General features: G+C 39.2%; 1 protein-coding gene across 3 annotated transcripts in view; it reads right to left on the reverse strand.

Moving 5' to 3' along the window:
* Positions 1–24,927, reverse strand: part of meis1b (Meis homeobox 1 b) — a 184,572-nt gene that overhangs the window by 74,864 nt on the left and 84,781 nt on the right. For all 3 annotated transcript variants that reach the window (XM_088352052.1, XM_088352051.1, XM_088352050.1), the window contains exon 8: positions 20,164–20,309. In XM_088352052.1, the coding sequence (XP_088208178.1) occupies positions 20,164–20,309 (146 nt within the window). The remainder of the gene's footprint in view (positions 1–20,163; positions 20,310–24,927) is intronic.

A 24,927-nucleotide genomic window follows, 5' to 3' on the forward strand; every position in this document is an offset into this window, starting at 1 on the left:
TGTTACTGGGTGGAGTCAGTATTTTGTGACATTTTTAAAAAATAACTTTGCTTGCAACTTATTTTGAAACCAGAAATGAGCCTCAACGCTTTTAAGTAGTTGCGGGAGGGAAACACATATAAAGTAGTATATTTATATTGATATGCGACACAAGCTTAACATTATTATTATTTCATAGATTTTATCAAATCATCAAACATCAAAAAGTGTAATTAAATATGTTGTAATTAGCTTTCTTTTGGAAAAGCGGTTTTGGATGTTTTGTTGAACTTTGTTTTAAAATATATGGTATGGCTCTCGCCCTGAAAAAAAAATCTAAAATTCATAAAGGTTCCAGACCCTTGCTAAGAATTGATGTGGGGAGCCAACCACTAGGGTGTCACTTTACTTTATTTGCTCTTTTTGTGTTCATACAGGTACTCTTGCTTTTTTGTTGTGCTTACTTTTTTGTTTTTAGTGCATACAAGGTTGTTTTATTTTCATGTTATATTGTCACCTTGAATGCTGGAACATTACAAACTGAAATTATTTTGTGTTTTAAAAATGAAAAATAAATAAATACATGACTAAATAAAGGACTGGCATCCTTTGTAATTTCATTGGCAGATGTCCAATATAAAAACAGAATAAAGTTATTTTTATGAATATAAAAAAATGCAAATTTTTATCATTTTTATCAACATTTTAAAGTGCAGTGTCCTGTTTGAGGTGAAATGAAGTAAAATGTTTGAAGTATAATATTTACTCTATTAGGTACGTGTTAACAATGCCCAACATTGTTTAAATAAACAAACAAAAAAATCTCACTGCGCCTATCTGCATTTATTTTACTTCTATCTTCTTTTTAACAATGCTGTTCTGAATGCACAACACATTAGAAAGCGGTAATAAAGGGGTTAAAAAGGAGAGTGATTTTGTGCGTGTTTCCGAGTTCTTTTTGTAAGTGTAGCATGAAAATGGGGAAATATTTTAAATATAGTCAAAACACTAACCAAAAAAGGTGAAAAAAGAATAGTTTATTTGAGCACATTTAAAAAATGTATGAACTTTCACACATCACAAAATAAGCTTTAAAAGAGGTTAAAATGATAACTTAAGCCCGATGATGCTGCTAGCGACTTTAGTATTTCCATATTCCGGACAGCACCTTCAACGAGTTAAATAATTTACGACAAATATTGGAGGTTTCTAGTTTCCATTGTTTGGTTTATTTACTGGCTCCTCCAAGTTAAATGTCCTTGGGCAAGACACTGAACCCCTAATGCCCCCGATAAGAAGGTAGTTGCCTTGCACAGCTGACGCAACTATCAGGGTGTGAGTGTGTGTATAAATGGGTAAGTGTGAGAAAACTGTACCTTCGGAGGTATTCAGTGACTTGAAAAGCGCTAAATAAATGCAGACCATTTACCGTTTACCATTTAACCAATAATTATCTGGTCTCTGACAATTCTAAGTTGAATATAAGGCACTTCCCAAAACTGGAATGCAATGTTCCAAATGTATTGGTAAATAAGGAATTATGGTTGTAGAAGGATGGAAACAGGGTTGCCCGATGAAGAGAACCTTTGTCCAAAAGGTCAGCCCCAGTAATGAGGGAGTGTAAAAAACAAAGCGCTGTTCTTCAGATGATTTTGCCCCAGGTGGGGGTTGTGATGACATGTTGAGGCTCAAGTTATAAACAGCCTCCGACTGACGCCGCCTGGGCTCAAAGTTGGCCTCTTTCGGAGCCTGCGGGGAATTCTTATCGCATATCTGCTGCAATCGAGGCCAAATTATGGGCTGCCTCATGTGGATGCCTATCCAATTGTCTTGAAAATTGTATATAAAAATTCGTATTAAGAGTGATCTGATCTAAGTACTGGAACAGGGGATGGGAACCTATGGCGTGCAAGCCATATATTGCTCTTTTCATGAGTAAAAATGGCACGGAGATACAATTTGAATATTGCACGTCTCTGTGACGTTCCAAAGTGGAATGATTTCATAAAATATTGTGCATGTGGAGCCGAGGCAACACTGACTAGATTCCTGGTTCAGTCCAGTATCTTTGGGGCACATTCTAAGCTACAGTTGACGGTAAAGGGGTTACACCAACATACTCGGTTTTAACAGTAAGTTGCTAAACCAGGCATGTCCATGCACTGGGGCCAGTTACGGCCTGTGATCAAATTTTTAGGGCCTCTGTTGTCATGATTGTCCTATTTGGAACACCTGTGGCAGCTTGATTGGCGCCAACAGCCCGGAGCTGATTGGTGGCCACACCCTTCTTAAGCCCCTGTCTCCAGTTCAAACTTTGTCAGATCATTGCAAGCTGTTGTGTTTATACTCAGTGAGCGTTTCCATCCGACTCCGTGCCTGTTAAACCTGTTTTCTGCCTGATCCCTGTTTTCGACACATTTCTGAACCTGACTACGCCTGTTCTGCCTGACGCCTGCCTACGATCACTTTTCCGAATTCGACATCGCCTCTGATCTCCAGCCCTGGTCTAACGACGTGCCATTCTTGCCTGCCTTCTTCCGACATGGAAGTGTCCACCCCGCCTTGCTCGATTCTGCTCTTCGCCAGTCCTCGGATCAAGCAATCAAGCAAGCCTAAATCTCATTCTCTTTCAATAAAACCTTATAAACGCATGCAATTGAGTCCTGTGTCCGTTATGGTCTGTGACATTTGTCATAAAATATGAAGCCCGCTAGTAATGTTAACCGCTGTATGACATTTATACCCCCCCCAAAAAAAAAAATCACAATTTTTTTAGATGATGCCTGTAGCACTTTGGCCGCCTTGCCCTTGGATTTCTGTGAACATTTCAGCCCACCCCATTTCCGACATGGTGACTGTAAATACAAAAAGGAAAGTTGACTGTGAGGGCCGCCGCTTCCAGCACAAGTGGATATGGGCTATCGGTGCAGCCTGTGTAATGTTGAATACAGAAAAAGAATCAGCTACGGAGACTGCGCCTCTTAACATGGAGCGCCCGATGATCATAAAAATGATCACATGAATATTCTATTTCTGCAGTCCAAACTATTAAAACTATACGATATTGTGGAGTTTTCCACTTCACAGCTGCTATTTAAAGTAAACAAATAGGTACTGCCAGAAAACATTTAAAATGATTTATGTGAAAAGAAGGAAGCTATAAATTGAGGGGATGTAGTATATTCGAGATTCAACCAGTTAGAACCACCAGGAAAAGTATGTGTGTGTCTCTTTGTGGAGTGCAAACTTGAAAATTACAGGATGAGCTTAAACAATGTCCAAATTTTGACCTGTTCAAACCCAAATACATCCATCCATCCATCCATCCATTTTCTGCACCGCTTATCCACAGTAGAGTCACGGGGGTGCTGGAGCCCATCTCAGATGTCTTCGGGCAGTGGACATGGGACACCCTGAACTGCTTGCCAGCCAATCGCAGGGCACACAGGGACGGACAATTTGCTCGCTTATTCACACTTAGGTACAATTTGGATCAGTCAATTAACCTGAAACGCATGTTTTTGAAATGGGAGAGGAAACCGGAGTGCCCGGAGGAAACCCACGCAAGCACGGGGAGAACATGCAAACTCCAAACAGGAGGTTCGATCCCAGGACCTCAGAACTTTGCCGCACACGCGCTAACTACTTCACCACCGTGCTGCCCAAATACAAAGAATAAATTTCGTCAAAGTACAGAGAAGAAGAAAATTGCGTCTGAATGATAGTTATGGATTAAAACTATTATAGAGCAAATGGGTTATTTAAGCCTTAAATCAACATTGTTATCATTATTATTACAAATTATCTAATTATTGTGATCATAACTGTTTTAACTGTTATCATGACTATTGTTTTATTGTCATTATTACTGGTGTCTGAATCACATTTAGTGATATGCAGCATTAAAGAGTTAATAGAAAAGTAAAAGGAACTAGACAATTCCCGCGGCAATTGTAAGAGTTGTGATTGATCTGGAAGATGATCCCGTCATGTATATATAACCCCGGTTGTTAGCATTATGAGTTAGCATAAAGTTTTTAACTCAGAGAGATGTTTCTGTCATTTTTTACTTGGTTCTGTGGGGGGACTCCGCCCCCCGACACCCCCCCGGTACTGGCAAGTTCATTTAAGATGGGCCCACAACCGTTAACAACAAGGATATGCCTTGTGGAGGTCTAAAAAAAAACACATTAATGGTAATAACGTAGTAATAACACTGTTATTAAACGTTGGCATCACGCTCTAGCATGTACCCATTAGCATAACTCATCAACATTAAGGTCATTAGCATAATTTGTGAATATGAAGTTTTTAAAATATTGCCATTACCAAAATGTTTTCGTAAAAAGAAGTTAGCATTTAGCCGTTAGCATCACTTTTTAGTAAGTACCCATTTGCATAACTCATTAACATGAACCATTAGCATAATTTGTAAATATGAAGTTGTTACAATATAGCCATTACCAAAACTTTGCCAGCGACGCACATAGCTGTTAGCATCGTCTCGCTAGCATCCACTCTTTGGAATTCACCATTTACCCGTGGTAAAAGGTTATGTGGGTCTGGCCCCCTCAAGCCACCCTGGACAGTCCCTGATTACTATGACTACCCTCAGGAAAGCCCTGGTTGCCATGGCTACCCATTGATTTGTATGGGCCCATGTATTCCGGATGGGAGATTTCCAAACCCATTATTCCGGATGGGGACATTTTTTGGTCTCGTATCACTTATCCATATTGTCGCACGAGAGTCCTGATCGGGCCGGAATTTTAGGTATATGGATCGTTGGGCTACTCCAAAAGCTCTGGGAGGAGTTCCACACGGAATTTTGGCGGAAGAAGATGGATATAATAATAATATCTCGGGGGATTATAATAGTTGTGCTTTACAGCACTTGGCAATGTAGTTGTGCCTTGCTGAAGCAATCCCAACTAATTAATCCGGTATCATTAAAACTATTGTGATGATGATGATTATTATTATAACTTATGTGACGATTACTGTTAATATTATTATATTTTGTAGTATTATTGGTATTCAAATAATGTTAGTGAGCAGCCTTAGACAGTCTAGCTAATTAAGCTTGTCATTATTATTACGATTATCGAGACCATAATGTTTTTGATGGTATTACTGTTATTATCATTGTCAGCAACTATGTAACTATTCATATTGTCATTGTTATTATATTGCTGCCAGCATTAAATTTGACAAATTCATTACAATCTATATCTATATTTATAAACAGACCAATGAGGTGAATAAATATGTTGGTGATGAATAAATTGAAATCCAACAAAAATGAGATAACTTTTAACAACAACACAAGACAGACATGTTTGCGCATTTCTTAGTTAAGTCGGACAATTGGGAGTTTTGATACTGGGGATATCTGGCTCAAGCTCCCGTACCTTGTCTTTTTTAATGCAAATATCAGGACACTTAAGAATAGTGGTCCTGTTGCCTAGGGACAGACCCCCTAAGGCAGTAGGTCCAAAGATACTTGTATGACACACACCACATAACAGTCAGTTGTCACCATGATCACCAATGAGAATTATTGTTCTTATAATACAGTAGATACTGTACTCTTATTATATAGTATGCTGAGAATGGATGGTGACAGCAATGATACTGATGATGACAGTAAAAGTAGTGGTGGTGACGATAATGTAGACGATGATGACGGAATGATTCACAAAACCTATGTAAATATGTATATTCTTGAGGTGTTTGTTGTATGTAAATATTTAGCTATATGACACAGTTATTGAGGAAGTGTGGTAGGATCAAAAAAGCATATGCTTCTTTTTCCTTTCCGGACATGCTACATTCACATTGTTTTTGTTTTTTACTTGTTGTTTTGTTTTATTTGTTTTCTCATGTTCAAAATAAAGTTCCATTCATTCATTGATTCATTCATTCATTCATTCAGTCATTCATTCATTCATTCATTCAAAATACTGTATTTGTTCTTTGATAGTTCCTCCTTTGCTTATGAGGTACAGTGTTCATTTTACCTCTGAAAAGTGATGGGTCCCGGGGACTCGCATGTTCAAAAATCTATGGGTCCCAACAGATATCTATGGGTCCCAAAAATTTAGTGTTATATTGAAATTGTAAATCGGCGACAAATATATAATATAAATCTATGTATTCATTCAGTTTTAATCATCACCATTTATTGATAATACAAATCAGTTATCACTTCAAGAGTTTTCAGTTCACAACAATATTGTACAGCATCTCTCATCTCATCTCATTAGCCGTACCGCTTATCCTTATTAGGGTCGCGGGGGGGCTGGAGCCAGTCCCAACCATCTCCGGGCAGTGCGCAGGGGACAGTTTTAATCATCACAGTTAATTGGTAATACAAAGCAGTTATCACTTCAGATTTTTCAGTTCACAATATTGTACAATATACAAAATAATCTTGCTGAAATATTAATCTATATTTTCATTCAGTTTTAATCATCACGGTTAATTTGTAATACAAATCAGTTATCACTTCAAGAGTTTTCAGTTCACAATAAATATTGTACATTATACAAAATAATATTGCTGAAATATTAGTCTATATATTCATGTAGTTTTAATCATCACAGTTAATTGGTAATACAAGGCAGTTATCACTTCAGGTTTTCAGTTCATTTATTTTTTGTGGATTGCTGTCCCGCCACAGTTGTCATGCCTTCTCAAAGTCCAATTGCAGCAACGGAATTTCCATAGCTAATTTGTGGTTTTCATTGTCGAGGTGCCGATCGAATGTGCTTTTCTGAAAGTTCGTATTGGGAAATGATTTATGCAATCCAATTTTCTTGTCACGCTGGGTACACGCATCACAGAACATGTAGCTTCCATTATCATCCTCCTCATAGCGTAACCAGGAATATAATTGAGTCCATTTTGGCTGAAAAGTCCTTTTCTTGCTGGAAGTATTATTTTGTTTATTTTCTTTCGTCGAATCGTTCGCTTCAACACACGGCTCCTAGGCTTTGTAGCGTATTATGAACTGACCGATAACGGATAATGGATAATGAATAACGAAAATAGAACAATAACCCTTAAAAACCCCACACGTGCTTTCCTTGCCGGAATTATTGCCGTTGTTATCACTCTCTGCATTATGTTTCGACTTATTAGTGACACTGATAAATGACCAATTTTGTGTTGATTTTTACCTATAACTGTTTTTTTGGAGGCATACTTAACCTTCACTCGACGACAAGCACCACAACAATGACGTAATCTCGAAGCAACGAAATCTCGTTTGCCGAGATCGGCGTGCAGACGAAATATCGAACCGCGAGAACAAAACAGCAATGGCGGATCTGCCTGACGAAAAGTTTGGAGTGTGATACATTTTTGTTAAAAAAAATAATTATCAGGTAATAATGTAAATTTTGTGTCAAAAAATGGACTGAATGACTAAAATGGCTGCGCCCTGTCTGGCTGCGGCTGCATCGGCTCGCTACAGTTTACCTGTAAGGGTCAGGTGTATCGACATTTGGTTCTGTGTGCATGGTTACAAAGAATGACAATACAAGGAAATTCTATTCTATTCTTAAAAAAGAACATAGCAATATAATCAAAGATAAGACTCATGCAAACGCCGTTTACTTCCATCTTCCTGTACATCTGTGAGACATGGACCCTCATCATAAAGCTGGAAAGAAAAGTCCAGGCCACTGATATTGTGGTGTCGTGTAATACACTCCCCTTCCTGCGGTGTCACTGTATACTAATGTGCAGCCTTGTACTTGTGCTAGAGAACTACAGAGGAAGAAGTGAAGTAAACACTCTATGAACGTACCGTCCGTGCCTGTCTCTGAATCCTACTACAACCCTACTACATACACAACATATTGGCGACGAGGATGACTTGGATCGGAATCTCACAACCCCTTGCTTTGCTTGAAACCCCGGTGAGCCTACGATGTTGTACACTACGTGGATTCAGATGTTCGAAAATTACCTGCTAGCATTGATTGCTAACGAAATGCCGGACAAACGAAAACGCGCACTACTGCTGCACTGTTTAGGCACAGAAGGGCAGAGAATTTTTCTTTTCCTTCCCGACACCGGCACTTCTTACAAATCCGCCTGTGATGCGCTAGAAACTTTCTTTGTACCGAAGATTAATGTCGTTGCTCAGCGTACCAAGTTCCTTCGGCGTGCTCAGAGACCGGGCGGGACCACTGCTCAGTTCATTGCCGCATTAAGGGAATTAGATACTAACTGTGACTTTGGCACGTTTGCTGATGATATGATTAGGGATCAATTCATTGAGAAGATGTCCTCTTTGAGAATCAGAGAACGCTTGCTGTTGGAAACGGACTTAAAACTTGACAAAGCGATCACTATTGCTACTCAAATCGAATCTGCTATGTCAGAAGCTAATGCTATTGCTCCTGTGCACGTGCCCGACGTTCCTGTGAAGCTTGTGCAAAAAAGACATAAAAGGAATCAGAGCAATACGCATACACAGCGCTCGAGAGATAAAAGGAATCAACACAAAACCTGTTACCGTTGTGGCTCCAACTCTCATCTAGCAAGAGACCCCAAATGCCCTGCTAAAAATGCAAAATGCAACCAATGTGAAAAAATTGGACATTTTAGTAAAGTGTGCCACAGCGCAATTCCTACTCGATCAGTAAGAGAAGTTATTGTCCCAGAACTTACTGTGTGTCATGTAGCCCCTACAGCTGCAGTCCCAAAGCGCCCTACGTGTACAGTTGCTCTCCATGCGAATGATGATCAGTCAATTACTACTGACCTGCTTGTGGACACTGGTTCAGCAGTCTCAATTCTGCCAGAGAGAATTTACAGACAATCATTCATGCACTTGCCTCTCTCAAAGCCTACTGTACGTCTGGTGACCTACATGAAGAAGCCAATTCCAGTGTTGGGCTGTCTTCAACTTACTGCTACATACTGCAACCAGAGTGCACATACTGACTTCTACGTAGTTCCTGACGGTACTCCACTACTGGGAATAGACCTGTTCACTGCACTTCGCCTTCACATACAAGATGGGCAGATTGCAACACCTGCCGCATCGGAGATGAGTCACACTGTCAACACTACAAATGCTTTAGGCGTCGCTACAGATTTTATACACAAAGTTAAAGTGCGTGCTGATGTGCCTCCAGTCCAGCAAAAGCTACGCAGACTCCCATATGCCGTGCGTGACAAGGTGTCAGAGGAGCTGACGAAACTGGAAAATGATGGCATCTTGGAGATGGTGGCTGCTGTGTCTCCTGACTTTGCTGCAGTCACTGCTGATGAGCTCTCCAGTGCGTGTGAGGAATGTCCAGTGCTACAGAAGGTGCGACACTACATGCAGAAGGGGTGGCCTCGTACTACAAAAGGCCTTGACCCCCCTCATCGTGCCATACTTCCGTGTGCAAAATGAGCTTGCCTTGCAGAACAGTGTCATTGTGCGTGGCACTCATCGTGTTGTGATACCACAACGGCTACAGGAAAAAATGATCCAACTTGCTCATGCTACACACCAAGGGATCGTCCGCACAAAACAAAGACTGAGAGACTTGTACTGGTGGCCTGGAATGGATTCTCCTGTTGAGCTCACCATCAAATCATGCACCACCTGCTTGCAGCATGACAAAACCGCAACCACACGAACTGCCACATTACAGCCTGTGCCTACCCCAACTGCTGCCTGGGAAAAGGTTGCTGTGGACATTGTTGGTCCTATTCACTCTGCGCCTGCTGATTGCCGCTTCGCCATCACCCTCATTGACTATTACAGCCGATGGCCTGATATTGCCTTCTGCTCAAATGTTACTTCTGCCTCTGTTATGACTTTACTTTCCATTGTGTTTAGCAGAGAAGGTAATCCACAGATAATTGTTACTGACAATGGCCCTCAGTTCGTGTCGACCGAGTTTGAAGCATTCCTTAGTGACAGGAATATCACACACCGTCGCAACTCTGTGTACTACCCACAGGCCAACGGTGAAATTGAGCGTTTCAACAGAGTCTTCAAAGACTGTCTACAAACAGCCAACATCGAAGGTAAACCACTGAAAACCTTCTTCACTGAGTTTTTACAGACTTACAGAGCTACACCACATGCCGTGACTTCAGTATCCCCCGCTGAACTGTTGCATGGTAGACCACTGAATACAAAGCTTCACATCACAGGTCTTCACTCCATGTGTCCCACTGCTGACAAAGGCAACATGCTACAAAACATACAAAACAAACAACGGAAGTTCAAACGATACACGACAAACGTCGCGGTGCAAATCACCCAGCTTCCAGTTGGCTCTGCGGTTCGCATCTGCAAACCTGGAATCATTGCCAAAGGACACTCAAAGTTCACCAAGCCACTGACAGTGGTAGCCCAAAAGGGTCCAGCCACTTATCTGCTGTCTGATGGAAAGGTGTGGAATGCTTTCCACCTTGCCCATTCTTCCACCTGTGCTGCTGCTTCAGCGCCACAGCCTGCTGATGCTGATGCTTAAATCCTGCCAAGCAACCAAGGTGCTGAGCCACCTGAACCTGAAACTGAAACTGTGCCCTCACCACATCCCTCCCCGAGTGCACCGAGAATATGACATGCTCCTGCATGGCTTCAAGATTATGTGACTTAAAAAAAAAAAAAAAAAAGATTCAGAAAAGATGTGGTGATGTTTAAAAAAAAAAAAAAAAGACATGATGAAATAGATAGATAGATAGATAGATAGATAGATAGATACTTTGTTCATCCCCGAAGGGAAATTCACATTTCCAGCAGCATCCCTGAGCTGAGAACAATCGAAAATAACACGGGAGCTGCTGGAGTGGCTGCCATTCGTGACGGCGCCGGAAGAAAAGATTCAATTTGAATCATGTACAAACAAACAAACAATTGAATCATGTACAAACAAACAAACAAACAAAATATTCATAATAAAATGGGGGGAAAATAATTTCTGATACTGATATAACCAGGTAAAACTAATTTTAAGTTACCTGTCCAAATGAATGTTGTGCCATCTCACCTTTCCCACTCTCTCTCCTCTCACCTTTCCCACTCTCTCTCCTGCAGTTGACTTGCTGCTGCTCGCTCCTAAAACTAATACTTACCTCTTTGTGTATGTGCAAAGAAGTTGAATCCAAGACAAACGTGATGGAGCAGTAATGTCATAATTTTCTTTTGTTTACTTTAGGGAAAAACCATATGAGAGCAACATATTACTAAGATGCCAGTCAGTTATTGGTCAATGTCTTATGAGATTTTGGTCTGCATCACGGCACGATGAAGATGCTCATGCGCTATTGGCTGAACTCACTCCCACAATGACTTTCTCTCTCTCTCTTTTTTTTTCACCACAGAATCTTGTATAACAAATTTGATTTTTTGTTGTACAGGGTCCCAAGACTTGTAATGATGCTATCAAGAGACGCAAAAACATGATAAAAATGGAAATTAAGTTTGACATAATAAATAAATATGAAGAAGACTCACGCATCTAGCATCAGTGTTGTCACAAATGCCAATGCCCGTCAATGCAAAGATCCAGCTCATCTCTGAGGAGAAAAATAAAGGCGACCAGCCGATGAAAGTGCTGTATCTGAGTCAGATTAGGAGGTTTCCCCTGCTACTGGTCACCATGGAAGCCAGTAAAAGCTCTTTCATGTGGGGGACCAAAACCTTAACCAAAAAAAGCAGCCTAAAGAGGTATGAGCTATGCCAAGCTGCACTTGTTTAAGACACACAGGAAGTGTTCCCTCGACGACACACGCGGTTAAGGGATCTGTGAACCCTTAAATCCCTAGACCAGGGGTGGGCAAACTAAATGCGGCCTGTCAGGCTTTTTCATGCGGCACGCCAGATTAAAATGTTGAAAATATATGAATAATATTTATAAAATGGTAAAAATATCCATCATCCGCACCACTTATACTCAGTAAGGTCGTGGGGGTGTTGGAGCCCATCCCAGCTATCTACGGGCAGTGGGCAGGGGACAACCTGAACCGGTTGCTCATTGTTTAAAAAAATTGTCATGTTTGTTTATGATGTGATCCTTATACAGTCTGCTTAAGTTTACAAGGTTTACACCCTTTTGCTTACCGATATTGACAGTATAGTTCCTTACAATATTGCTTACCTTTGATAAATATTTACCTCTAATCTGGTAATAAATATTGAAATGTATGTTTTCATACTTACCGAAGAGTTATTGCGTATTTTAGATTAATGCTACTGTTTGTGTCCTATTCTAACAAAAAGGGAATATGTGGTGTCGTGTAATACACTCCCCTTCCTGCGGTGTTGCTGTATACTAATGTGCAGCCTTGTACTTGTGCTAGAGAACTACCGAGGAAGAAGTGAAGTAAGCACTCTATGAACGTACCGTCCGTGCCTGTCTCTGAATCCTACAACAACCCTACTACATACACAACAGATATGTGATATTACTGGACACTTTTAGGCTTCAGCGACTAAGCCCAAGTGACAAAACAGTGCGCAACATCTTTAGAGAGCACATTGGACCCCGCCAAGAACTATTGTCAAATATGTGCAGTTGAAAACTGCAATAGTGTGGTTAAACCACAGGGTAATTAGGACTGGAAGATAATTTTGGGAAGTAAAGCATTTGTAGTGTGGGAAGAGGCATTTCTTGTTCAATTAAACAAAACAAATACATTTTGCATAAAAGCAAAAGGGGTTGAGGGGTGGCCAGCGAGGATTTGGAATCCATAATGGAATTCCTTCTAGAGGCGGTGCCATGTTTCCTCCTTAGAGGTCTGCGCAAAGCTCTGATATATATCAAGGTTTCACAGTCTCAAGTTTCCAACAGGAATGCCAGAACCGTATTTTCTATTCCATACCTAAAAACCCCCAAGGTTGATATAAATATCACAAATATCAACTTGTCTAGATGTCTCGCTGAACAGCTAAAAGGTAACTTGATAGTCACCTAAAAAAGTAAACAGGTAAGAAACTAAAAGGAACGAGATAGCTAGCTAAAAGAGTAAAAAGCTAACTAAATAGCCAGTTAGAATATTAGAAAAGAAACTAGCTATTTAGCTAGACAGGAGGCCAAAACTTAGCCAGATAACTAGCAAAAGAAGATCAAATCTTAGCTATACAACATGCAAAAACATGTAATAAGCTAGCTAGATAGCTAACTAAATAGCTAAAAATGTAGGAAGATAACTACTATCTATCTATCTCCCTTGGTCATACCCCACAATCTAAAACGGTAGCCAGATAGATATCTAAAAAACATTCACATATTTTGCTCATTCGCCAATAATTCTTATCACTGTTTTTGTCCATTAGCGCATGTATCATGTTATAACAATGTTGTCACTATGTTACTACCTGGTTAATTAAAGAAGAATAGAAGAAGAATTCACTTTTATTGTCATTCTTTGTAACAATGCACATAGAACGAAATGTCGATACACCTGACCCGTACAGTTAAACTGTAGCGAGCCTATGCAGCCGCAGCCAAACAGGGCACAGCCATTTTAGTCATTAGGTGACCAAACCCCCCAATTCCAACCCTTAATGCCGAGCTCCAAGCAGCAAGACAATGAGCAGCAATGTTGTAAGTCTTGGGTATGACTCGGCCGAGGCTTGAACCAGCGACCTCCCAGTCTCAGAGCGGGCGCCCTACCATCTAGGCTACCGAGCTAACAAATAGGGTTGATAGACTCAACCATTAAAAGCTGAGCTATCTTCATAACAAGTCCGCGGGCACCTAAACTTTCCTTAGGGGGCACCCTGGTGCCCACGGACACCACATTGGGGACCCTTGCTCTAAATGTGAATGACCCTGCCAAAAAGGATAAAGGCACCCAAAAATGGCATTGTGTCTCAACACGGGTGTTGATCCATGTTTGGCATTTGTTTCTCCCCCAAAAGTTCAACTTATCTAATGAATGATTTTCTGACAAAATTATGATACGCTATATAGTAAACTGAATCTGCTGGATGAATGGCTTCCCACCTCCTACTTCCATCTCCTGGCAGCTTCAACCCGCCACCCACCTTCTTCTCCACTCTGACACCACACTCCTGTGATGGCCCGAACATGATCAGGGGGAATTACTGCTCTTGTTTAGTTTTGCTGTAGTCAAGTCAAGTCAAATTTATTTATATAGCCTTTAATCACAAAAATGTCTCAAAGGACTGCACAGGATTACAATGACACAATTACCTGATCTTAAACCAACATGCGGGCAAGGAACAACTCAAAACCTCAGCGTGAGGAAAAAGAGAAACCTTGAGAAGGGACCTCACAAGTGGTATCCCCCTGCAACTGGGCTCAATTATTAAACACACTTGAAAGACAATGTCGGGTGTTTGTGTCCAATGTGTAAAAAGGAAAAAGCAATAGCTGACACACTGCGGCACATATAGTAAGTGTGTCATTAACAGGAAAGAGGTGTGATTAAATTGATTGCAATTCAGTATATATTATGTGTGCAGTAAAAAAGAAAAAGATAGTTGCTGTTGTTTATCGACAGATGACTTGCTTCCCTGACAATATAATAGGAAAGGTTGAATGCCACTTCTGTGTAACAATGCTAGAAGAATAATGAAAGTGAAAAATCAAGGCAGCAGGCATCTGAAAGCTATAACGAATCATGATAAGATGTTAAATATATTATTTTACTCCTTGACAATCATGTAAAGTTAACCTAACATCTCAATACAGGGCATTAATGGATTGTTGTCGTTGAGCAGTCACCCTGAAGTTTTGTCCGTAACTGAAATAATTACTACAAGTGCTGCTAAATCTTGAGTAATCTGAGTTTGACTACTGAATTTTCTTCTGCAATGACATGCCTGCAGATGAGTGTAGCATGGGCATCTAAGACGGAAAACAGCTGGGACCCTTACCTGGTCCTAGGTGGAAAAACTAAACATTAAGGGTATTGTTTGAGTTTCTTCAAGTGGCCATTTGAAGACTCTGGAAGGGCCACTGACGAGTGACATCATGCATATTAAGAATTGTATAAATGAAAGATTCAAAGTCAATTTTATTTGTCAATTTTTCAAATGTACTTTACATAAAAAAAAGCCCAAATTCCGTTTCCCACTCTCCCATGCACAGACAACAATTGGGAATAATTAAGTGCAAATACACAGAACAGTCCTGACCTTTAATAATACTTAATAAAAGTGCTATAGTCTTTTCAGCTAATACTGAAGTATAAACAACTGAGATACAAGACATGACATACAGTAATATCTCCAAAGCAACAGCACATAGTGACAGCGATATAAATAATGGAAACAATGCAAAAGGTCAAAAGATAAAATAGGAACATATCACTTTAAACTTATCTCCCTCCCGCAATTACTTATTATCATTGAGGCGCATTTTGACCTATATTTTTAAAAATAAATTATGGTTTCAAAACCAGGGGTTACTGCAAAAATGTCTCAAAACAAGGATACTGGCATATTTACCTTCGATGCAGATGGTTGAGGCCAGAAAAGTACGCTGTGTGCATTGCTCGGCCCACCCCGAACCCTAGCCCAACAAAGCTTGGCTGGCGTTTCTGGCTGTTTTCTTGTTTTTCTGCTGGTTTTCATCATTAAATGTATCAACAGTCAACAATAAGCTTCCATATTAGGAATTCCTTAGCAACTTACAGCCAAAACAGGGTCTGTTGGTGTTACACCTTGACCTGTGTACTTTATAAACTGGACTGATCCAAACATGCTATTAACACAGTTATGCGCGCATTGGACTCGACTCCGCACTTATCAATATTGAATCGCTAAATATCGGATTTTCATAGTGCAATTACATACTCAAGCCATATGTACTCATGAAGGGGCTAAATATGGCTTGCGTGCCATATGCTCCCAACCCCTGTTCCAGAGCATAAATCCGGCTTTGTCTGACTGAGAGGACGAAGCATGCCCATAGTGTTGGATTGACATTTTTAGTTGGTGTTAAGATGAACTCAATCAAGCCCTCACAGAGTGAATATCTTGTGTTCTGGTGGGGCTGTTAGCAAGGATTGAAAATCACAAGCCTTTTGTCGGTGTTTGCCGTCTCTTTAAAATAAGTTCTTATTTGTAAGTGAAGACACGCTTCGTCAAAGAGCCTCCATAATCTTCTAGCCGGCGGGTGTGTCTTGCTTGGAGCAGATGACAACACAAGTGTGTGTTTATGTGAAGAAATTCAGCGTGATAGTAGAAAAATAATGTGAGCGACTCTGATCTGGCAGCCATTGATGTTTGTTTGTCAGGGTAGAAAACAAAGTGGCGGCAGCGGCCATGAAGAATTATTTTCATGCGAAAAATAATGCTGACAACAACTGAGGATGAAATTATACGGCTGGCGAGTACGACGGCGACTTCAGCTCCAAGCACTGTGATTTTATTCACTGTTGGTGACGGCTATTTACGGAACATCACTGTTACATTTGACTGTAACTAGCGGATCTGGTCTTGTAACTGAGGACATTAAACAGAAAGAAAGGACTCAAGGGAGGGCTTTTGGGATAGGTTAGAATTTCTTATCTGAGGTTTTGGCCCTCCCATGTTTCCCTTGCACGATCCTTATTTCGATTGCCTACTAAACTACAGCCCCTGGCAAAACATATGGAATCACCAGTCTTAGGCAAGCCCTCACTCAGACATTTTATTATGTAAAATAAAACTCACGAACATGAAACAATCGTAAGGTCATTCCAAAGTGCAACATATTGGCATTTAGAAACACAACAAAAAAAGGATAAAAACATTGCAATGGTCACTAAATGTTACTTTTAAAGAGCAAGTGCAGGGAAATAGATAAAAAAAATCACTCAGATCTGAGGAAAAGAAATATGGAATCTGCATTTTGAGTGGAAAATATTGACACAACCAATCAATTGCCTTTGAATTAAGTCTGCTCGTTAGTGACCAGTTAAAAAACAGTGCAATAATCACACCTTTGAGGACTCCTGGTCTAAGTGGATTGGCAAGAAACATGGCTCTAATAAAAGAGATGTCTCTTGAGACCAAAGACAGGATCTTGAAACATAGAAGATAAAAAAAAAAAAGATACAGAAAAGATGTGCTGATGTTTAAAAAAAAAAAAGACATGATGAAATGTTCATTGTTTAAAAAAATTGTCATGTTTGTTTATGATGTGATCTTCATACAGTCTGCTTAAGTTTACAAGGTTTACACACTTTTGCTTACCGATATTGACAGTATAGTTCCTTACAATATTGCTTACCTTTGATAAATATTTACCTCTAATCTGGTAATGAATATTGAAATGTATGTTGTCTATAAGCTCATACTTACCGAAGAGTTATTGCGTATTTTAGATTAATGCTACTGTTTGTGTCCTATTGTAACAAAAAGGGAATATTTGGTGTCGTGTAATACACTACCCTTCCTGCGGTGTCGCTGTATACTAATCCGCAGCCTTGTACTACCGAAGAAGAAGTTAAGTAAACACTCTATGAATGTACCGTCCGTGCCTGTCTCTGAATCCTACTACAACCCTACTACATACACAACAGACTTTGCTTACATAAAAGGGAGGGTGTGTATTATTTGGCCACTAGTTGTCACTTTGTTGTGTAGTGCAACCAAAAACTTGTTTGAGGAAGAATGCTAACTATGAAAACTCAAAGTGACCAAAATGCACAACTTTCCATCAACTATCAACGGGCACCTAGAATCTGCAGGCCTGCAACAAATTATAGGTACTCATATCATTTTGCGTTCATTTTGGCGGCTGTGATTTTTGGACTGTGTGCTTCAATGAAGGACATATACTTGAAGTTTGGTTAGGATCTCGTGTTTTTTTTATGTGCGTGCATGCGGCTTATATACAGGTGCGGCTTGTGTATGGACGAAATTGATTTTCCCCTTAAAATGTGATGGGTGCGGCTTATAATCAGGTGCGCTCTATAGTCCGGAATTTACGGTGTATATATAATCGAAGATGTATAAGTGGAACGATGTGAAAGGATGAAACAAAAATGTCAGGACCAGAACGAAGACAGGACCCACTGGTGTGCGTTTCTCCGAGTTTTATTAGGAAGTAGGGAAAGGGCAGAATACAGGATCCGCAGATCATTGATCGTGGGGAGCAGGTTACTCAGACGCGGAAGTGTTATTTCCGTGGCGTGCGAAGGCAGCGTCGAGAGTGGGGAAAAAAAGATTGATGGCCAGGGCAGGGGAGCAAAAACGTAATCAAGTTCAGAAAAGGGGTAGGAGCCGGGAATCAAACAGGAATCAGGACAGGACAGAGTCAGGGTAGAAAGGGCTTAGCGGGAGCTGAGGTTCGCAGATGGACTGACAACGGGTGACAGGAAGACATGGGTTTGAAAAGAGACAAGCAGCCAATCAGCGTCTGAGGCAGTTGGCGCCAAAGGAACAGACCCAGGTGCCTCGCATCAGTAATCATGACAAAAAACTCAAATAAAGAATACTAAAGAACCCTATCCTGCCAACTGTGGGATAGGAACGCATGATTGCAGATGTTAAAATATATTACAAATACAACCTCTTAAATGAGCAACTACAGACACAAAAATTTCGATATACGAGTACTTTTGGAACAAAAATATTGCTCTACTTATGAGTGTAATTCCAAGCTAAGAGCGGTACCAGAGGCTGCCGCTAGAGACCGCTTTACAGCTCATCATCCACCTCAGCTTGTCCTGAGTGGTGTATCTGCTTATCAACATCAGATGCATGATTACATCCTCTTCTTTATATTAGAAAGAAAGTCTGCTTTTATTGTGTTGCATTTGTTCTGTGTGGCCTTTTTGTGACCTTAGCCATGAGTTCTGAAAGGGGAAATGGTAAAGTTTTTATAGAGAAAAAAAAGGAGAATGATGTCAATTTAAACAGGGCAGGAAATAATACTTTGTGAAGCACAACAAAATAATATTGTTTGTGAGTGGCCTAACTAAGGATCCCAAACGGTCATCATCTTCTACAGGCTTTGTACACCTTTTTCATGGCCAAATCCAAGCATGTTTTAAAAATGAAATGAAATGATCTGCATTTATATAACGCTTTTCAAGTCAATGACTTCCCAAAGCGCTTTACATTGTGCTTCACATTTCCCAATAGCGGCCGTGATCTGTGCATCCATGTAAGGCACTAACCTGCTTATTGGGGATACCGGGGGTTCAGTGTCTTACCCAAGGACACTTCGGCATGTAACACGGACAAGCCGGGATTCAAACTGGGATCCCTTAATCCTAAAACGATCGCTCTACCTCCTGAGCTACTGCCGCCCCGCAATACTTTCAAAGCCAATTTTCAATTGTTTTCAGTTAAAAGAAAAAAATCAAGCACTGATCAAAAGAACGGGATCCTAAACCTTAGTTTCTAACCCCAACCTTATTTTGGAACCGAAAATCGGTTTAAAACCCTAACTTTCAGCTTAAACTGTAACTATCTAGGATTTCTTACCTTTGTCGTGCTCAGCAGAAGCCATGCTGTATGCATAGCAAGATCGGAAACTCGCACACCTTCTTCATATTTTGCTATTATTTCTTTCTTAAATGCAATAGTTGTACGCACTACCCTTCTTTTTTCACCTGTAGCAACTTTGCTGCTTGCACCGACCTTCTTCTGAGGCATAATTAGGGGCTAAAACACTCCGTTCACCGATACTTAAAGCGAAAGCGAAAAGAAATGCGCGCGCACGTCATAACAGTTCTTCACGAGGGGTGGGGGCAATCTACACCTGTATGCCGCTCAGCATCGCACCCCTAGCGTACCGGCGTTTGAACTCCGATTTTTTGAACGAAAAGCGAAGCAAGAATTTCTCGAAATTTTTGGTCGAGAACCAATTTGTTCGAACTGAGAGGCGTTCGAAAACCGAGGTTCCACTGTACTTTAATCGTTGCAGAGGCTAGGCTCAAATTGAGGACACCCGATGCTAGCGCGCAGCTAGCCAGCTGCTCTTTAAATTCCTTTCTTAATCTGAAAGGAGAAGTCCTCCAATTGTGTTTTACCTTTGTATAATTGTTTTCATTTGTAGATCTATGATTGTTATTTTGTGACAGCCATGAACTATCAGTCGGTAATGACAAGAGAAGTTTAACCTTTTGGGGGCTTTTTTGAAGGTGCAACAGTACTTGCCAGATTTTCACTTGATTCTTGTACACATTAGGACCGAGGCATCTCGGTATTGTCAGATTTCTATATCAAGTCAGGCAGTGTGCTTTGAATCCACTTACCGTTAGGTGCTGGAAAAGCCATGCTCGCATGATATTGGTGGCCACCTTGGGGAAGATGCCCCTCTTTTTGTTGCGCTTTTTCTCCTTATCCGGGTCGTCGTCGTCACCCGTGCTTGGCGAGGCCACACTGTTGTCCAAGCCATCACCTGTTCAAAAAAATAAAAATTAATAAAGGAAATAATGTATTGAATTAGACACTGTTTTGTTTTTACGTCAACATTGGAAGAAGGGCGATATAGTGGCAAGGAATTCCCGGACGATTGAAAGGGTGGGGAGTAAGCGGGGCCTGGGGGTCCTTGTAGTGAAACACAACAATAGACCAAAAATGAATAGCGCATCCCAAACAGGTTCATTTTTAATACTTTTATAAATACCGCGCCTTTCATAACCCTCACAGTCAAAAGAGACTTTGCATCCTATCACAAATCGCATTTCCCCTCTCAGCCATCCTGGCCCACACAGAATTTAAATTGACAGAGAGATTTAGTCTTTATTATGCGCTGTTTGTGTGTGTGTGTGTGTGTGTTGTGTGTGTGTGTGTGTGTGTGTGTGTGTGTGTGTGTGTGTGTGTGTGTGTGTGTGTGTGTGTGTGTGTGTGTGTGGTGCACAAAGTTATTCGTCCATTTAATTCATGCTTTAAATAAGTAACATAATAAGAGGGGCGCCAAAAGAAAAGGGTAGTGGCAAAAAAACTGTTCAAACAAAACTAGCTACTTTACATAACATAGGTGTCACGAAGGCTTACGGAAACCTGAAGTATTATTGATTAGTAAAGGTGACAGTTTCCAAAGGTTTTTATCTAGGACAGGAGTCTTAAACTCTCAGCCCGGGGACCAAATGTGGCCCTCAGGGTGATAGTTTAAAGCTCCCGCCTGTATATGAAAATTAAATAGAGAATGTGTATTATTTGATCGCTAGATGTCGCTGTATTCTGTCCTGCAACTGAAAACGAGAGGTAAAAATCACAGTAATACAAACTATTAAGACGACAAGTGACCATAAAGCACCATTTGTCTTTGCCCAGCCAGTTTTTTTTAGTTTTTTAGGTACCCGTGGCAACATTATGACAACAAGGACAGCTCCCTTTTGGTCAGCCTATATTAATGTAAAATTACACCAATATTCTCAACTTATGAGTATATAAAAAAAAAACTATAATTAAAAAAAAAAAAAATATATATATATATATATATATATATATATATATATATATATATATATATATATATATATATATATATATATATCGGTTTTCGAACGCCTCTCAGTTCGAACAAATCGGTTCTCGACCAAAAATTTCGAGAAATTGTTGCTTCGCTTTTCGTTCAAAAAATCGAGTTCGAACGCCGGTACGCTAGGGGCGATGCTGAGCGGCGTACGAGTGTAGATTGCCCCCACCCCTCGTGAAGAACTGTTGTCACGGCAACGCGCACTCCTTCTTTGCTTTCGTTTTTCAAAAGCGGTGAAGGGAGTGTTTTAACTCCTAATTATGCCTCGGAAGATGGTTGGTGCAAGTAGCAAAGTTGCTACAGGTGAAAAGGAGTAGTGCGTACAACTATTGCATTTAAGAAAGAAATAATAGCAAAATATGAAGAAAGTGTGCGAGTTTCCCTTCTTTCAGGAATACAGCATGGCTTCTGCAGACAACCGCCAAGGTAAAAAATACTACTCATAATGATTTTCTTTATGCTTTAACTGCTCACCACTTGTTGTGGAGACCCGGGTGCTAAATGACATGTAAACAACCTGATTTTTTTATTTTTACACGTTCATGTTAGCATAATCTTTCGTACGGAAGATTACGCTAACGCGAACGTACGATTAGCCTGGGTGAGCTTCATGTTTACTTTCGTGGTAAACATTTAGGGTATTGGAACGGATTAAAACAATTTTACATTACTTTTAAAGGGAAAAAACAACTTCGGTGATCGTACAAATCGGTTTTCGTACAAAGAAATGGAACGGATTATGGTCAAGAACCGAGGTTCCACTGTGTATATATATATATATATATATATATATATATATATATATATATATATATATATATATATATATATATATATATATATATATATATATATATATATATACATATATATATACATATATTTACGGTAGCGGGGGGAAAAAAAGCGGCTCATAGTCCGGAATTTACGGTGTATATATACATATATATGCAGGTATATATATATGATAGCCATGCTAATTATTTAAATATTCATGTTAGGTGAGGCAAGGGATTCTTTTGGTTAACAAAACCAGGAACAAAGTTACTAAGAACAAGGGGGACAAATCAAAGTATATGTCCAAAAAAAAGTCACACGTGAGAACATCCAAATCAGAAACAAAGACCGAAATAGATATGAAAGGAACAAATTAACCAACAAGTGGTTGCAAAACAATGGCAAAATGCCCAAACCAGAAACAGGAAAACAAACAAATGAGATGTAGCAATGACAGCAGAAATAAAATGATCTCACCATCTGTGTTTTCCAAAATGTCATCATAAATGGTCATTATAATTAGGGACAGGTGTATGGTGATTGGACTTGTGCCCAGTTCCAAACCCCGGTTGGCAACCTCTGCTGGAAGGAGGTTTATAGTACCTTAACAATTTTCCTTTTTTTTTTAAAATGAATGACAATTTTTACCAATTGGAAGCAATTAACTATACACACTGTCCCTTTAAATCATTTGTTATTTTTTGACTAATTGATTTATTTTCACAGGAACAATTTGCTCGCTCATTCACACCTAGGGACAATTTGGACCGGCCAATTAACCTGACATACATGTTTTTTTTGGGAATGTGGGAGGAAACCGGAGTGCCCGGAGGAAACTTACGCAAGCACGGGGAGAACATGTAAGCCCCGCACAGGAAGGTTGGTGGCTGGATTTGAACCCATGACCTCAGAACTGTGCCGCACACGCGCTAACCAGCGCGCCTGTGTGCCCTGCGACTGGCTGGCAACCAGTTCAGGGTGTCCCCTGCCCACTGCCCGGAGATGGCTGGGATGGGCTTCAGCACCCCCTGCGACCCTACTGAGGATAAGCGGTGCAGATAATGGATGGATGGATGGATTTATTTTCATATTACTTCTCAATGCTTTTTTTTTTACATTTGCATATATTATTTTTTGTAGAGAATTTTATACTTGAGAACACTGGAATGCTTTTATCATAACATTTTTGTGGAAAACATGATTTGGTTAAACCTCACCCAGACCCTGGCTCTGGCACACCCCAAGAAAATTTAGTTTGAGACCAGTGGTCAAGGCATATACTGTAACTATATATATATATATATATATATATATATATATATATATATATATATATATATATATATATATATATATATATATATATATATATATATATATATATATATATATATATATATATATATATATATATATATATATATATATATATATATATATATATGTATATATACTCCAATGATTGTCTCATAGATTACTGCTCGTGCTCCTTGTGAGCCTCATTGTTGCTATTAGTTTTAATATAATTTTCAATATAGGAAGGTAGAAACCACGCTTTAAAGAAACACATGCAGTAAACAAGCGAGGGAGCTCAGCTGCAAGTCCCAAAAAAAAAAGGGGGGGGGGGCAATACAAATAAAATGTGTCGTGAGAATTGGCTATGGTTATTTATTGATTACCCACAAAGCACTTCTGAAGCTAGCCAGCTTCCAGAGACGCAGGAGAGATACCTCGCTAAACCCCAAGCACATTGATAATTAATAGGGATGTTGAAGTTAATCCGGATGGTGATTACCTTTTTTTCAACGCTCGCCGCCATCAATTGAATAATCAGCAGCCTAAAACCGGGGGCCTCTGCACCCCATTACCTCAGGCGGAAAAAAATCCTGAAAGCACGCCTGCAGGGCACCTGAATTATACACCCCATTAGGGTAATGTAGACCTGGAAGGTAGAGCAAGCTCCATCAGCATATGTACACATATGAAGAGATTTTAAATAAAGATAACACGAAAATAATATTCAAGACTAGGACTGGAATAAACGATTACTGTATTATCCGCATTAAAACTAAAGTAAGAGCTAGGGCTGCATAAAAAGTAAATACACTTAAAATTAAACAATCTATTTCATACAACATAAATCAACATTGTGACATCTGGTTTCATAAAAAAAAAAATTATCAAGCTGTCACACCAGGTTTGATGGAAAACCTCAAGCTTGGTAGCGCGCCATATGCATGCAGCATATATATATATATATATATATATATATATATATATATATATATATATATATATATATATATATATATATATATATATATATATATATATATATATATATATATATATATATAAATATATATATATATATATATATATATATATATATATATATATATATATATATATATATATATATATATATATATATATATATATATATATATATATATATCCGCCTGAGGTAATGGGGTGCAGAGGCCCCCGGTATATATATATATATATATATATATATATATGTGTATATATATATATACATTTATATATATATATATATATATATATATATATATATATATATATATATATATATATATATATATATATATATATATATATATATATATATATATATATATATATATATATATATATATATATATATATATATATATATATATATATATATATATATATATATATATATATATATATATATATATATATATATATATATATATATATATATATATAT

Source organism: Urocampus carinirostris, chromosome 13 (genome assembly GCF_059441175.1).
Source record: "Urocampus carinirostris isolate Australia breed hairy pipefish chromosome 13, RoL_Ucar_1.0, whole genome shotgun sequence".
Classification (NCBI taxonomy): domain Eukaryota; kingdom Metazoa; phylum Chordata; class Actinopteri; order Syngnathiformes; family Syngnathidae; genus Urocampus; species Urocampus carinirostris.